The 13,827-nt window shown below is 38.8% G+C and overlaps 2 protein-coding genes across 4 annotated transcripts in view; one reads left to right on the forward strand and one right to left on the reverse strand.

Moving 5' to 3' along the window:
- Nucleotides 1-1,389: 1,389 nt before the first annotated feature.
- TUBA1A (tubulin alpha 1a) lies at nt 1,390-5,502 on the reverse strand. The gene is made up of 4 exons (XM_077170796.1): nt 5,355-5,502; nt 3,225-3,447; nt 2,938-3,086; nt 1,390-2,573 (listed from the first exon to the last, which is right to left on the reverse strand). Exons 1-4 carry the CDS (start codon nt 5,355-5,357, stop codon nt 1,593-1,595), a joined length of 1,356 nt encoding a protein of 451 aa, XP_077026911.1. The 5' UTR covers nt 5,358-5,502; the 3' UTR covers nt 1,390-1,592.
- The window catches only part of LOC143691779 (tubulin alpha-1C chain), a 100,289-nt gene continuing 91,646 nt past the window's right edge, over nt 5,185-13,827 (forward strand). For all 3 annotated transcript variants that reach the window (XM_077170799.1, XM_077170798.1, XM_077170800.1), the window contains exon 1: nt 5,185-5,604. The gene's annotated coding sequence lies outside the window, so the exon portion shown is untranslated. The remainder of the gene's footprint in view (nt 5,605-13,827) is intronic.

Below are 13,827 nucleotides of genomic sequence, written 5' to 3' on the forward strand. Positions count from 1 at the left end.
TAGGCTGAGCCCCCAGTCTTGGGGTTTGTTCATATGAAACTTAACCCCACAGGGGATAGGTCAAGCCTACTTAAAATTAGGCCTAAGATTCACCCCCAAGAGAACTTCTTTTGTTGCTCAGATGTGGCCTCTCTCCAGCCAACACAACAAGCAAACTCACCACCCTCCCCCTGTCTACGTGGGACATGACTACCAGGGGTGTGGATCTTCTTGGCAACGTGGGTCAGAAATCCCAGAATGAGCTGAGTCCCAGCATCAAGGGATTGAGAAAACCTTTCTCAAGGTTTTATTTCTTTTTCTGAATTGATGCAAATGTTCTGGAAAATGATCATGATGATGAATATACAACTATGTGATGATATTGTGAATTCCTGAGTGTATGTGTTGGGAATATTTGGTTTCTTTCTTGTAATTTTTTTTTAATTAATAAAAAATTTTTAAAAAAAAGAAGAGGGTAAAAAAACTAGGTCTAGCATGCAGGGGACAGACTTCTTTTGGGATCTCTGGGCAAAGCAAGTATAGTGGCACTAGAACTGTGCCAAGGAGGCATGGGGTCTTGAAAAGGAGCTTGGAAGACCTGAGGATGCATTTAGAATATGCACCATTTTTTTTTTTTTTTTTTTTTTTTTTTTTTAAAGGAAAGACAGAGAGAGAAGGAAGGAAGGATAGAAGGAAGGAAGGAAGGAAGAAAGGGAAACATCTTTAAACATTTTCTTGTTTTATTGTATTTTGTTTTTCCGTTTTTTGTTACATGGGCTGGGGCCGGGAATCGAACCGAGGTCCTCCGGCATAGCAGGCAAGCACTTTGCCCGCTGAGCCACCGCGGCCCGCCCATATGCACCATTTTATCTGTTAGTTGATGCTCAGCAGCAACCAGAAGACCTTAGACTGTGCATTAACAACTTTCAGCTCTCAAGAGTACTAGCATTGAAATAACTTTATTATAATGGAGTCAAAGCTTAAGAGTAGCATGTGAAGCTGTAAAGATATATTTTATATTCTATAAATAAATGCTTAAGAATGTGTTAAGATAATTTAAAATAAAATAAAGTTTCATCAATTTAACAAATATACCACACCGATGGAAAATGTTAACAATATTGTGATAATTCTGTATTTTAGGCATGTTTGTTCTATAAACCCACAATTTCTCTAATAAAAAATTTTTTTAGGGTGGGCCAGGGTGGCTCAGCAGGTAGAGTTCTCACCTGCCATGCCGGAGACCTGGGTTCAATTCCCGGTGCCTGCCCATGCAAAAACAAAAATTTTTTTTTAATTAAGTCACTTCAGAGTTATATGTATAAACAGCAAGTTATTCTTTCTTCTCATTGTACCAAATGCATGAAAATGTTTAGTCACTGAAAATAGAAAACACAAGACTGAACTCACTTAAGACAGGGAATACTTTATTCAAAACTCATTAGAAATGGAGTTTAGGTCTGTAACAAAGCATTCATATTTTGAAGCATAGGTCAGTAATTGTATATGAGAGTATACACTGCTGCATACAAATTAACTGATTCAGACCACAACTTTTCAATGATTAAAACAGAATAGCTTCCCTGTAAAAGCAGCACCTTTATATTTTAACTTTAATATTCTTCTCCTTCTTCCTCACCCTCCCCTTCAACAGAATCCACACCAACCTCCTCATAATCCTTTTCAAGGGCAGCCATGTCCTCACGGGCCTCAGAAAACTCTCCTTCCTCCATCCCCTCACCCACGTACCAGTGAACAAAGGCACGCTTGGCATACATCAGGTCAAACTTGTGGTCCAGGCGAGCCCAGGCCTCAGCAATGGCTGTGGTGTTGCTCAGCATGCACACAGCTCGCTGGACCTTGGCCAGGTCACCACCAGGTACCACAGTGGGAGGCTGGTAATTAATGCCAACCTTGAAGCCAGTGGGACACCAATCCACAAACTGGATGGTGCGCTTGGTCTTGATGGTGGCAATGGCAGCATTGACGTCTTTGGGAACCACGTCACCACGGTACAGCAGGCAGCAAGCCATGTATTTACCGTGGCGAGGGTCACATTTCACCATCTGGTTGGCTGGCTCAAAGCAAGCATTGGTAATCTCTGCTACAGAAAGCTGTTCATGGTAGGCTTTCTCAGCAGAGATGACGGGGGCATATGTGGCCAGAGGAAAATGGATACGGGGATAGGGAACCAGGTTGGTCTGAAATTCTGTCAGATCCACATTCAGGGCACCATCAAACCTGAGGGAAGCAGTGATGGAGGACACAATCTGACCTATCAATCTATTCAGGTTAGTGTAGGTTGGGCGCTCAATATCAAGGTTCCTACGACAGATGTCATAGATGGCCTCATTGTCTACCATGAAGGCACAATCTGAGTGCTCTAGGGTGGTGTGGGTGGTGAGGATGGAGTTGTAGGGCTCAACTACAGCCGTGGAGACCTGGGGGGCTGGGTAAATGGAGAACTCCAATTTGGACTTCTTGCCGTAATCAACAGAGAGACGTTCCATCAGCAGGGAGGTGAACCCAGAACCGGTTCCCCCACCAAAGCTATGGAAAACCAAGAAGCCCTGAAGACCTGTGCACTGGTCAGCCTGTTAGAAAAGAGAAGAATAGGGAAAAGATAGTTATTGTTCTTTGTGATACACGCACAGTAAATGTATTTTCATTCTTCATACATCTCCAAGTATATAGATATTACTTTGACAATAAACATTTTTTAAATGTAGAAATTAAAATTACTCAGGAAATTACTCAGGATTTATTAATTTAAAAAATCTTCATTAATATTTTTAAAATGATACCATATCATTCATGTTTTAACTGGGTTTTTTAAAAAACCTAAAGGAATAATTCATCTCTTTATTATATTTCAATGTTGTGTTTGAAAAAAACATTTATTTCAGATGTCTTCCTTAGGTTCATTACTTTACTGTATTCTTGAGAAGAAACACATACCAGTTTGCGAATTCTGTCCAGAACCAGGTCAATGATCTCCTTGCCAATGGTGTAGTGCCCGCGGGCATAGTTATTGGCAGCATCTTCCTTGCCTGTGATGAGCTGCTCAGGGTGGAAGAGCTGGCGGTAGGTGCCAGTGCGGACTTCATCTGGAAAAGGAAAGCAAAGCGCAACCCATCATTAACAACCTGCACAAGCCTACTTAACCCTGGGGCATAAATGGAGCGTCCAGGACAGACCTGTCCCAGACCCCTGCAATCTCACTCAGGTTACTGACTTCCACTCACCAATGACTGTGGGTTCCAGATCTACAAACACTGCCCTGGGCACATGCTTGCCGGCGCCTGTCTCACTGAAGAAGGTGTTGAAGGAGTCATCTCCTCCGCCAATGGTCTTGTCACTTGGCATCTGGCCATCGGGCTGGATGCCGTGTTCCAGGCAGTAGAGCTCCCAGCAGGCATTGCCAATCTGGACACCAGCCTGGCCGACATGGATGGAGATGCACTCACGCTGTGCAAAGGGAAAAAGAAAAAAATGTGAAGTTAAGCTGTATTAGCATTTTGAATTTTCAGTATACAGGTATTCTTCAAAAAGTTTTGAGGTCTTATCCCTAACATAACAGAAATAAGTAAGAAAAAGCACCTGCTACAACTGCGGCAGATGGGTGTGGTCCAAATGATAATGTGCCTGTTTAGCACATGGTACAAACCCATTGTTCCCACAGTCATGCTTGAGTAAAGATTTTTCTTATTTAAAAATACACGAAGTATAGACTTAGTAAAATGAAGTAAATTAAATTAAATGCTAAATTAACTGGAATTCACTGCTTCCTTCCCCTTCTAATAAAGATTAGGGTTTTGCCTAAATGAGACTTGATGTCTAACATTGACATCTGCACTGCAGCTGGGGCTAACTGCCACACCCATCTGCAGTCTATCTGCAGAATTCATGGATACTAGGAGATGAGAAGCTAAACAAAGTCTCCTGGCATTGCTGCATTGCTGCATTTGCTGTGCTGGTGCTAACTTGTACTGTCTGCTACATTATTTAACAGAGCAAGCTCTATTTTCAGCAACCGCCTACATGATCTCATTGTGCTGTTTTGCCAGTTTTCCTTCTCTGACCCAGCCTGGGACCAATGTGCCCGAATTGAAATGAATTAATGAAAAGGCACTAGAACAAAAGACATCTGGATTCAGAGTATAATCCAGTCTTCTTTGTCTGCAGAAATTTAGTTACTTAAAAAAATGCTTTTTCCAGAATCTTCTCCAGTTTAAAAAACCTGAAAAATTATGTTTAAAACAGCAGTTCCTAAATTGGAAACAAGTAACACAAGAGAAGCTACCAAACAAAGGATAAAAACCCAGTGAGACGATAATGAAATATTTATTTAAAACAACAAAATATTTTAATTCTGAGATTCTCTACCCACTACAGAATATTTCATACTCATCACATTCCGTAGATTTTCTTCTCTATGTCTTTAAGACAACTTTCATTGTCTATTCATTGTCTAGTATGGGGGTGGGGGTGGGGAAGGGCGTTTCCCTGAGTTCTGGCCTTATAGTGCCCTGGCTCACAAAGTGCCTTTCTCCCTCGGTGAACGTAGCCCAGAAGGACGGACGCACGCAGACACACAGACACACACACGTCGGCATCCCCAGACCAGACACTTAAGGTCTTGTCAAAAGTGAACTGTGATTTTGCTTTTTAAGAAAAATATATTTCATCTAAGTTTTAACAGTGAATGAAAAACCTTTTAACGCCTACAGTTTCGCAATGATTAAAAGTTTTTGTTAGAAGTCTTCTCCTTTTACGAGGGCGAACCCCGCCCAGTGGCTGCAACGCTAGAGAAGCAAGAAACAAACAACTCCGCCCCTGCGCCACGCTTACGCCGCCGGCGGTGGGATCCAACAGAAACTAACAATTTTATCCCGTTACTATTCGGGGGTCTGCCTAGTATACCAACGAATCCGCGAGAGACCTTTTTGCATTAATTGAAAATTTTGCTTTTCAGACAACTCCCCTCCCTGTTCCTGGAATACGAAGCGACAAAGAAAAGAGCACATTCACCGACATACAAGCAGGCGACGCCACGATCGCCTTTTTCCGGCCCCAGACCTTTTCATCTTCGACAGAAGGCCTCGGCATTTCGCCCGTTTGCGGTACTGTAGGGCTCGGGTGACAAAAGCTCCCTCCCCGTCGCCTTTGTTCCCCCCCCCCCCCCATCCTTCTCTGCGCTGTGGGCGCAGTTCTTGCTTGGCTCCCCCACCGGCACTGCGACAGCCAGCCTTAGAGCTAAACCTCTTAAACAAAGCAAAGAGATTGCGAAGGAAAATAGTTTAAGGTTTTCCGAGTAGAATGGAGATCTGATCTTACCAAACTGCCGCAGAGGGCCGGAGAAAATAGATACTTACCATGGTTACTCCTTGGCGGCTGCAGAACAGATGGCGGAGACGAGGAGGAGAGGTTGTTGCTTCTTACAGCGCGACTCTTAGGCGGTCGATGTAAGAGAACCTACGGCACATGGGCGAATGCGGCTCCCTATATACAACTCGGTCACCATGGGAATGGACCGGGGCCTTTTCCTGTTGGTCCAGACCCCTCAGTCTGCCCAGAGAAGCCACAACAAGAGAGTGGTGATTGGTGCAAGCGACATGGGATGAGGTAATCTCTCCCCCACCCGTTTCCCCCCAGCATCCATAGACTGTTTGCATCCTTCAGACAAAGAGACCAAGGAAAAGGAGTCAACCGTGTATCCATGATGGGGTGGGGTCGGGGGGAAATGGGAGGAAAGAGGAGTGGGGTTGAATGATTTTATATTTCACAGTCAAGCTACAGTTAAAATCAACCATATAGAGGTTTTTTTTTTCCTACACTTAATCACAGAATGTGAGATGAAATATTTAATGGAAAATTAATCCCAATCTCTCCTTGATAGTATACTAAGATCGACTATATTCAACGAAGATTCAATATCCCTAATTGCTTTTAAAAGGAAGGAGGAGAATATGGGAATACAGTGTTTTTGTGCATGATTTTTTTGGTAAACCTACAAGTTCCCTAATCAAAGTTTTTGTTTTTGTTTTTTTTAAAAAAATTAAGTAGGAGAGAGGATGGGAGTGATGCTTAAAATGGCTTCAGTAAACTGGGTTTTTTTTTTTTCATTTTAAAAATATTCAGTAATAGAGCCATTCCAAATGGTTTCTTGGGTGAAAGTATTTTATTTTCAAACCTTCGTTTCCACCCCTTCCCCCATAGCTGAACAAAAATGAAGGAGGAAAGAATGACCATACTAACAAGGCAGCGCACAATAGTGTTAACTTGGCAGTATTTGGAATTTAACATAAATAGTGAAATAATCTACTGGAAATAGTCTTTTACCAGAAATCTATGTAATGTTTTTTGTGTGGCATATTGTCCCTAGAAATGAATCATTGTCCTGATATAGAATTGAAAAAATACAAGGAGAAAGAATTGAGTTCAGAAGCTAAACTACCTGTGTGTGTGGTTATATTTCTGCATTGTTCTCTTTTTTGGAACGTAATAAGCAAAAATAATAACTGAGACACCAAATTAAAAAGAGGAGATATGTAACGTAAAGAGAAGACCATCTTGAAGTGTTACCTCCATTCACTGTTTTGTAATGTCAGCTCAACAACTGCATTTCTTTTTTATGTAGTTCTTATGTGAGTTCAATAAATACCCTCTTCTGCATTTGGCTTCTAACTGTGGGAATTGCAATCAGTCTCACACGGTTGCTATTCAACCAGAAGCTCTGGTTGTTGCTCAGTTGCCCACTGGGGACAAAAAAGGCTTTGCATTCGCCCCCCACGAAATGGATTACAGTAACATTCTTTTGCTATTTAGAAAGTTTCCATTATCAACAAGGATGGGCAGTGCAGAGTAAGTCTCTGGCCTGAGTACCAACCTGACTTGGCTGATGAAATTTCATAATTTAAGAGGTTATTTTTTGCCACTAAAGTTGGAAAACTGTATTTAGGCAGATAATGTTTCCTTTAGGTAACAGATTTTCAAGGTCTGCAGCATCATTTACAGTGCTGTGCAGAACACATTCATTCCTGCCTGTCTGGTAGGCAGAGCAGGTTATAGGAGGGAGGGCCTAGAGGAGACAGCTGCTGCAGGTTGTGGTGTGTCAGTGGCGGCCATGAATTTTCCCAACCTACCATCTACAGCTCTGTTTTACTTGTTCTAGTCGTCTCTTAAAAACAAAAACAAAAACAAAAAAACCCAGCACACAAGTCATTTTATCTACTTTTTACATATTTCATAGGAAAATGTTGCTCAACATAATTTTATCTCTATCCCGTTAGCAAATAAAAGTATATTTCAATAAAGAGAAAGGATTAAGGATGGCTTGAATCCCATATGCTTCTTTCTGAACCCAGAATTACATTTAACCACCAAAAATAAGAATTAAATGGTAGAGGGGAGCATAAAGACTTATAAGTTACGCATTTCTTTCAAAATCTAAATGATGAAAGATATAAGACAGGGCGAGACTATGGTAAAATGAATAAGTTTCCTTTTGGAATGAGAGGCACAGCCTTGAATTTTATTTTCTTTACAATAGAAAAGGTTAAGAAATATATCATTTCTGCATTAGTCTCAGTTCTTTATACGGTTTACGGAAGATTGAATAAAAGAGAGGAGGTTCCTGCAGCTGATTCTTTGTAATTCTATCTCAGAGCCATTCTGTGTCTTATGTAAATGAGGTGTTTTTTTTTCTCTTGGGCATAAGTAACAATAAGATATAGGTCAGAAATACACTATTTGACAACTGGTAATCTATTAAATATAAAAATGCAACAGCATGGGGAAGTAATTAATTTGTTCTTTTTGTTCCTCATTATCTGACTTAATAGCACGCAAAAAGTATGTTTTTTATTAGTTCACGTCTTATTTTTACTGCCAGTTCCTGACATCAGTTTACGTGTAAAAGTAATCTGTTATAGATTTGTTCCTGTACATAGTAAGATTAGTATAAAATATTGCTCTTTTGAGGTATTTGTGGAATTTTGTTTTATTTATTTGCATGTCTGTACCTTTCCTCCATTAAAATGTGAGTCCTAGTCCCTAGGAAAGTGTCTAGCATAAGTAGACATTAATTACATATTCTTTGAATTAAATAATTAAATGGACAGCTTCTCTCTGTGCATATTTCATTTACTATTATCGTGGTGAATAATTTAAAGGTCTTAATAGAGTATGTTACATTTTATATTCAACACCTATTTATGAGAATCTACAGTGAGCACCAGTGTGGGGAATTCAGAAGTAGTTGCATAGACATTTTTCCCTAGAAAAATGGAAAAAAATTTTCCAGTCGAGTTGAAGAAGTAAGACATGTACATGTGTATTGGCTTGAGACTGACATGCTTTTGTATGTGTAGGGTGATGGAACATTTGTAGACTCCATTGCAAGGTCCCATATATCATAACTTATGTAGGAAACAAGAGAGTTGTCTAACACATTTTCTTCTATTTCTTCACCTCCTGTTCATACCTAAATCCATTCCCACCTGAATTCTGCTCCAATTTCCCCTTGAAACCAAATGTCCTCCACTTTTGTTGTTAAATCCGCTGCACAAATTTTTGTTCTTGTTGACTTCTGATAAACTTTGCTTCTATTAACTATTTTCTCTTTCTTGAGACATTTTCTTCCTTTCATCTGCGTTTTCCTGGTTTCCCTCCTACATCTTTGGCTGTCTTTACTGGTACCACCTCCTTTTTCTAAACTTTAAATGTTGACATTTCTAAATGTTCAACTCTAGCCTTTTCTTCATTTTATTCCATGTTCCATAGATGATCCCATACATTCCTAGAATAAACACATTCACTCTCAAGGTATCAAATGCTTTTTTTATGTTGATGATTTCTCAGCATCTCTTCTTAGCTCCAGATCATATAGTAAACTTCCAACCTCTAGCTTGATATTTCACAGATATCTTAAACTAAACTAGTGGTCTTCTTCCCAAACAGGCACTTCTTACAAGGTTCTCTTGCTCAGTAAATGGAGCAGCATACACCCCATCTCTCAAAAATAGAAACCTGAGAATTATTCTTGACCCCTCCATCTCTTTTTATGAATACCACAGAATCTGTCATTAAGCCCTGTCAAGTCTATCTATTAAATAACTCTCAAATTGTATTCTTTTCTCTCTGCCTTTATTGCTTCCATTTAGTGCATCCTTTCTTGCCTGGATAACCTCAGTAAACTCCTAGAAGATTTTCTGCACATTCACCTCTCACTTCTAGACCCCCCACCCACCAGCAGCCACAGTGATCTTATTAAAGTACATATTTGATCATGTCACTTCAGTAACCTCCTAGAAGATTTTCTGCACATTCACCTCTCACTTCTAGACCCCCCACCCACCAGCAGCCACAGTGATCTTATTAAAGTACATATTTGATCATGTCACTTCACTGCTTAAAGCAGTGCAATGGCTGTGGATTAGTTAGTTTTTTTTTTTTTTTTAACTTTTTTTATTGTATAGTATATAACATATACACAAAGCAAAGAAATAAAACAGCAATAGTTTTCAAAGCACTCTTCAAAAAAGTGGTTACAGGATTGATCCCAGAGTCTGTCATGGGCTACCATATGATACTCTCATATTTTTCCTTCTAGCTGCTCCAGAATATAGGAGGCTAGCGGGCTTAAATACTTTTTTATCATCACAATCGACATTTTTTTTCCTTCTTTTTTTGTGAACAATAACATATATACAAAAAAGCTATAAATTTCCAGGCACAACAGCACAATTAGTTGTAGAACATATTTCAGACGTTGACATCTGGAGTTTGTAGGTTTCTAGCAAGTTACTCTAATGCCTGGAACCCTTGTGGAATCTTATATATTGCCCTAGGTGTTCTTTAGGATTGGCTGGAATGGTCCTGGTTGGGGGTTGGCAGATTATGACAGGTGGCAAGGTCTACCTGAAGTTTGCATAAGAGCAACCTACAGAGTAGTCTCTCGACTCTATTTGAACTCTCTGCCACTGGTACTTGATTAATTACACTTCTTTCCCCCCTTTTGGTCAGGATGGAATTGTTAATCCCACGGTGCCAGGTTGTGATTCATAAATACTGTATGGGGAAAATTTGGGGAGAATTGATATCTTAACTATATTTAGCCTTCCTATCCATGAGCAGGGAATGTCTTTCCACCTATTTAGATTAGCAATTTCTTCTTTGACCCACTGGTTATTTAAGAGTGTGTTATTTAATCGCCATATATTTGTGAATGTTCTCATTCTTTTGTGGTTTTTGAGATCCAGTTTCATCCCATTGTTATCAGAGAAAGTGCTTTGAATAATTTCAATATTTTTAAATTTATAAAGACCTGCTTTGTGCCCCAGAATATGATCTATCCTGGAGAATGCTCTGTGAGCACTAGAGAAGAATGTTATAACCTTGTGTTTGGGGTGCAATGACCTATGTATGTTTGTTAGGTCTAATTCATTTATCAAGTTATTTAACTTTTCTAATTTCTTTTTGATCTTCTGTCTGGTTGTTCTATCTATAGAATAGAGTGGTGTATTGTAGTCTCCTACTGTTAATGTTGAAATATCTATCTCTCCCTTCAGTTTTGCAGTGTCTGTCTCATGTACTTTGGAGCCCTTGATTAGAAGCATAAACATTTATGATTGTTATATCATCTTGGTGAATTGACCCTTTAATTTATATATAGTGTCCTTCTTTGTATTTTTTATGATATCTTTACATCGTGGATTAGTTTTATTAGTATAATTCCAAATCCTTAATATGGCTGGCTTACAGGGCTCAACACTGTCTAGCCTTATCCAATCCATCCCCACTCCCAGCTTCCTTTAGTTAACTTTTATTCCCAACAACTTATTGCAAAAAATTTCAAATTTAAAGAAAAATGGAAAGAATTTTATGTATAACTCCCATATACCTACCACCTAGGTTTTACTGTTGTTAACCATTTTGCGGTGTTCACGTTATCATGTTTCTATCCATATGTCCATCCACTGATTCATCTTATTTTTTGACACATTTTAAGGTGAGCTACAGACATCATTATATGTCACCCATAAAAACTTCAGCATGCACATTATTAAATACAATTCAATTTTTGTTTGTAGTTTTTTATATAAAATTTATGTACATTGAAATGTACAACTCTTATGTGTACCATTTCATAAATTTTGACAAAATGCATCCACTTGTGTAATCCTAATATATGATCAATGTTTATTCATCCTTCACATCTCAGCAAAATCACCACATCCAAATGGAAGCCCTCTCTGATCCTCAAAACTGTATTATACCCCTTATTCCACACTAGCAGAATCCTTTATTTCTTCATCATTGCACTTATCATCATCATAATTAGATAATTATTTATTCAATGCCTGTCTCCTCATGAGAGCAGGGGTTGTATTTGTTTTATCAATTGTTAATTTCCTAGCTCCTTACACAGAATCTGACACATCATAGGTCCTCAGTCAATATTTGTGGATTGAATTAATTCATAGAAGCATTCCAGGAAATTGAAGTAGCACTTTGTAATGTGACAAAGGGACAATCTCTTCTTCCATAACTGCCTTTCCTACTTCTAAAACTCCTTTAAAGGAAGACATTTATTCTTTATATAATAATGTCAATTAGTAAATATGGAAGAAATAGTACTTAGAAAAATCACCCTTTATATTCCCTAATGAAAGAGTTTATTCAGGCAAAGGTTATCAGTGGATAAAAACTCAGAGAAAAGATTGGTGGGGGATTTTTTTTTATAGTTTAAGGTTTTTTTTAATAGTATTTACTTTTTTTAATTGTATAATATATATACAAAGCAAAGAAAGAAAAAAGCAATAGTTTTCAAAGCACACTTCGACCGGTAATTACCGGACAGATTCCAGAGTTTGTTATGGGTTGCCATACCATCCTCTCAGATTTTCCTTCTAGCTGCTCCAGAATATGGGGAGCTAGAAGGAATAAATATTTTTTTTATCATCCCAATTGACTTTCTTTTCTTTTTTATGAAAAATAACATACATACAAAAAAGCAATACATTTCAAAGCACAGCACAACAATTAGTTGTAGAACAGTGGGCAACGGTGGCTTAGCAGGCAGAGTTCTTGACTGCTATGCCAGAGACCCAGGTTCAATACCCAGTGCCTGCCCATGCAAAAAAAACAAAACAAAACAAAAAAGCTGTAGAACAGATTTCAGAGTTTGGTATGGGTTATAATTCTACAATTTTTGTTTTTTACTTCTAGCTGCTCTAAGATAGTGGAGACTATAAAAGAAATATCAATTTAATGATTCAGCAATCATATTTGTTTGTTAAACTCTACCTTCTCTGTATAACTCCACCATAACCTTTGACCTTTCTGCCTCACTCTTTAGAGGTATTTGGACTATGGCCATTCTAAGTTTTTCATGTTGGAGGGGGCTGTCAGTAATGTGGGGTAGGGAGATGGAATTAGCTGATGATCTGGAGAGGCTGGGCCTTCTAGTTTCAGGACTTATCTGGTCCAGGGACCTATCTAGAGGTTGTAGGTTTCTAGAAAGTTATCCTAGTGTGTGGAACCTTTGTAGAATCTTGTATATTGCCCTTGGTGTTCCTAAGGATTGGCAGTAATGGTTTTGGTTGGAGTTTGGCAGGTTATGATAGGTGGCAATGTCTAACTGAAGCTTGTGTAAGAGTGACCTCCAGAGTAGCCTCTCAACTCTATTTGAACTTTCTCAGCCACTGATGCTTTATTAGTTACACTTCTTTTGGTCAGGATGGAATTGTTGTTCCCACAGTGCCAGGGAAGGACTCATCCCTGAGAGTCATCTCTCATGCTGCCAGGGAGACTTTCACCCCTGAATGTCATGTTCATTTAGGGGGGAGGGCAATGATTTCACTTACAGAGTTGGGCTTTGAGAGAGTGAGGCCCATCTGAGCAACAAAAGAGGTCCTCCAGAAGTAACTCTTAGGCATATGTATAGGTAGGCTAAGCCTCTTGGCTACCTACATAAGCTTCACAAGAGTAAGCTTCAAGATCAAGGGCTTGGCCTATTGATTTGGGTGTCTGGTGGGGAATTTTTAAGTTGAGTGTTTAGGCTGTTACCACCTGAACTCACTGATCAATTTCAGCATCACTGAAAGTGGGACAAACAGACCTTGTGAACTTATGACATGTTGCAAAAGGAAGAACAAAGTATTACCTATAAAGTGATCTGCAAGCCTTTTACAGGAGGCTTCCAGCTTCCATTTACAGGAAATACAGGGCTAGGTAACATTGCAAAGTCATCCAACAATTACAGGGTATGAAACATTCTGCAGGACAAATGATATGGTTTCTGCAACAAGGCACTGGTGGGATAAGGTGATAAAGGGAATTACTCAGATTAGAAGAAATTTTGGGAACTGATAGATGTAATAATGGATGTTGTTTGGATCCTGATTCAAACAAATCAAATGTAAAACATTTTGGAGATAACTAGGGAAATTTGAATATGGACTGGTTATTAGATGATTCCAAGAAATTAAGTATGATAATGGTAGTATGGTTATATAAGAAAATTTCCATAATTTTTAGAGATATCTGAGAAGTATGCTGGGATAAAATGAAATGAAGTTTGGGATTTCTTGTAAAATACTTAAGAAAAAGAAAAAGAGGAAAAGATGGTAAGTAAAGCAAAAATTTTAATATATTTTTAAATTTTGCTTTTTTTATTAAGAAAACCATGCAGAAAGTACAGAATTCCCACATACTAACCCCCAACACACACCATTTTCTCTATTAACAATTTGCATTGGTATGGTACCTTTGTTACAATTGATGATGATGATGGTTATTATATTAATTCTAGTCCATAGTCTACATTGGGCTTCACTCCTTATG

The sequence above is a fragment of the Tamandua tetradactyla genome, chromosome 7 (genome assembly GCF_023851605.1).
Source record: "Tamandua tetradactyla isolate mTamTet1 chromosome 7, mTamTet1.pri, whole genome shotgun sequence".
In the NCBI taxonomy this organism is placed as follows: Eukaryota; Metazoa; Chordata; class Mammalia; order Pilosa; family Myrmecophagidae; genus Tamandua; species Tamandua tetradactyla.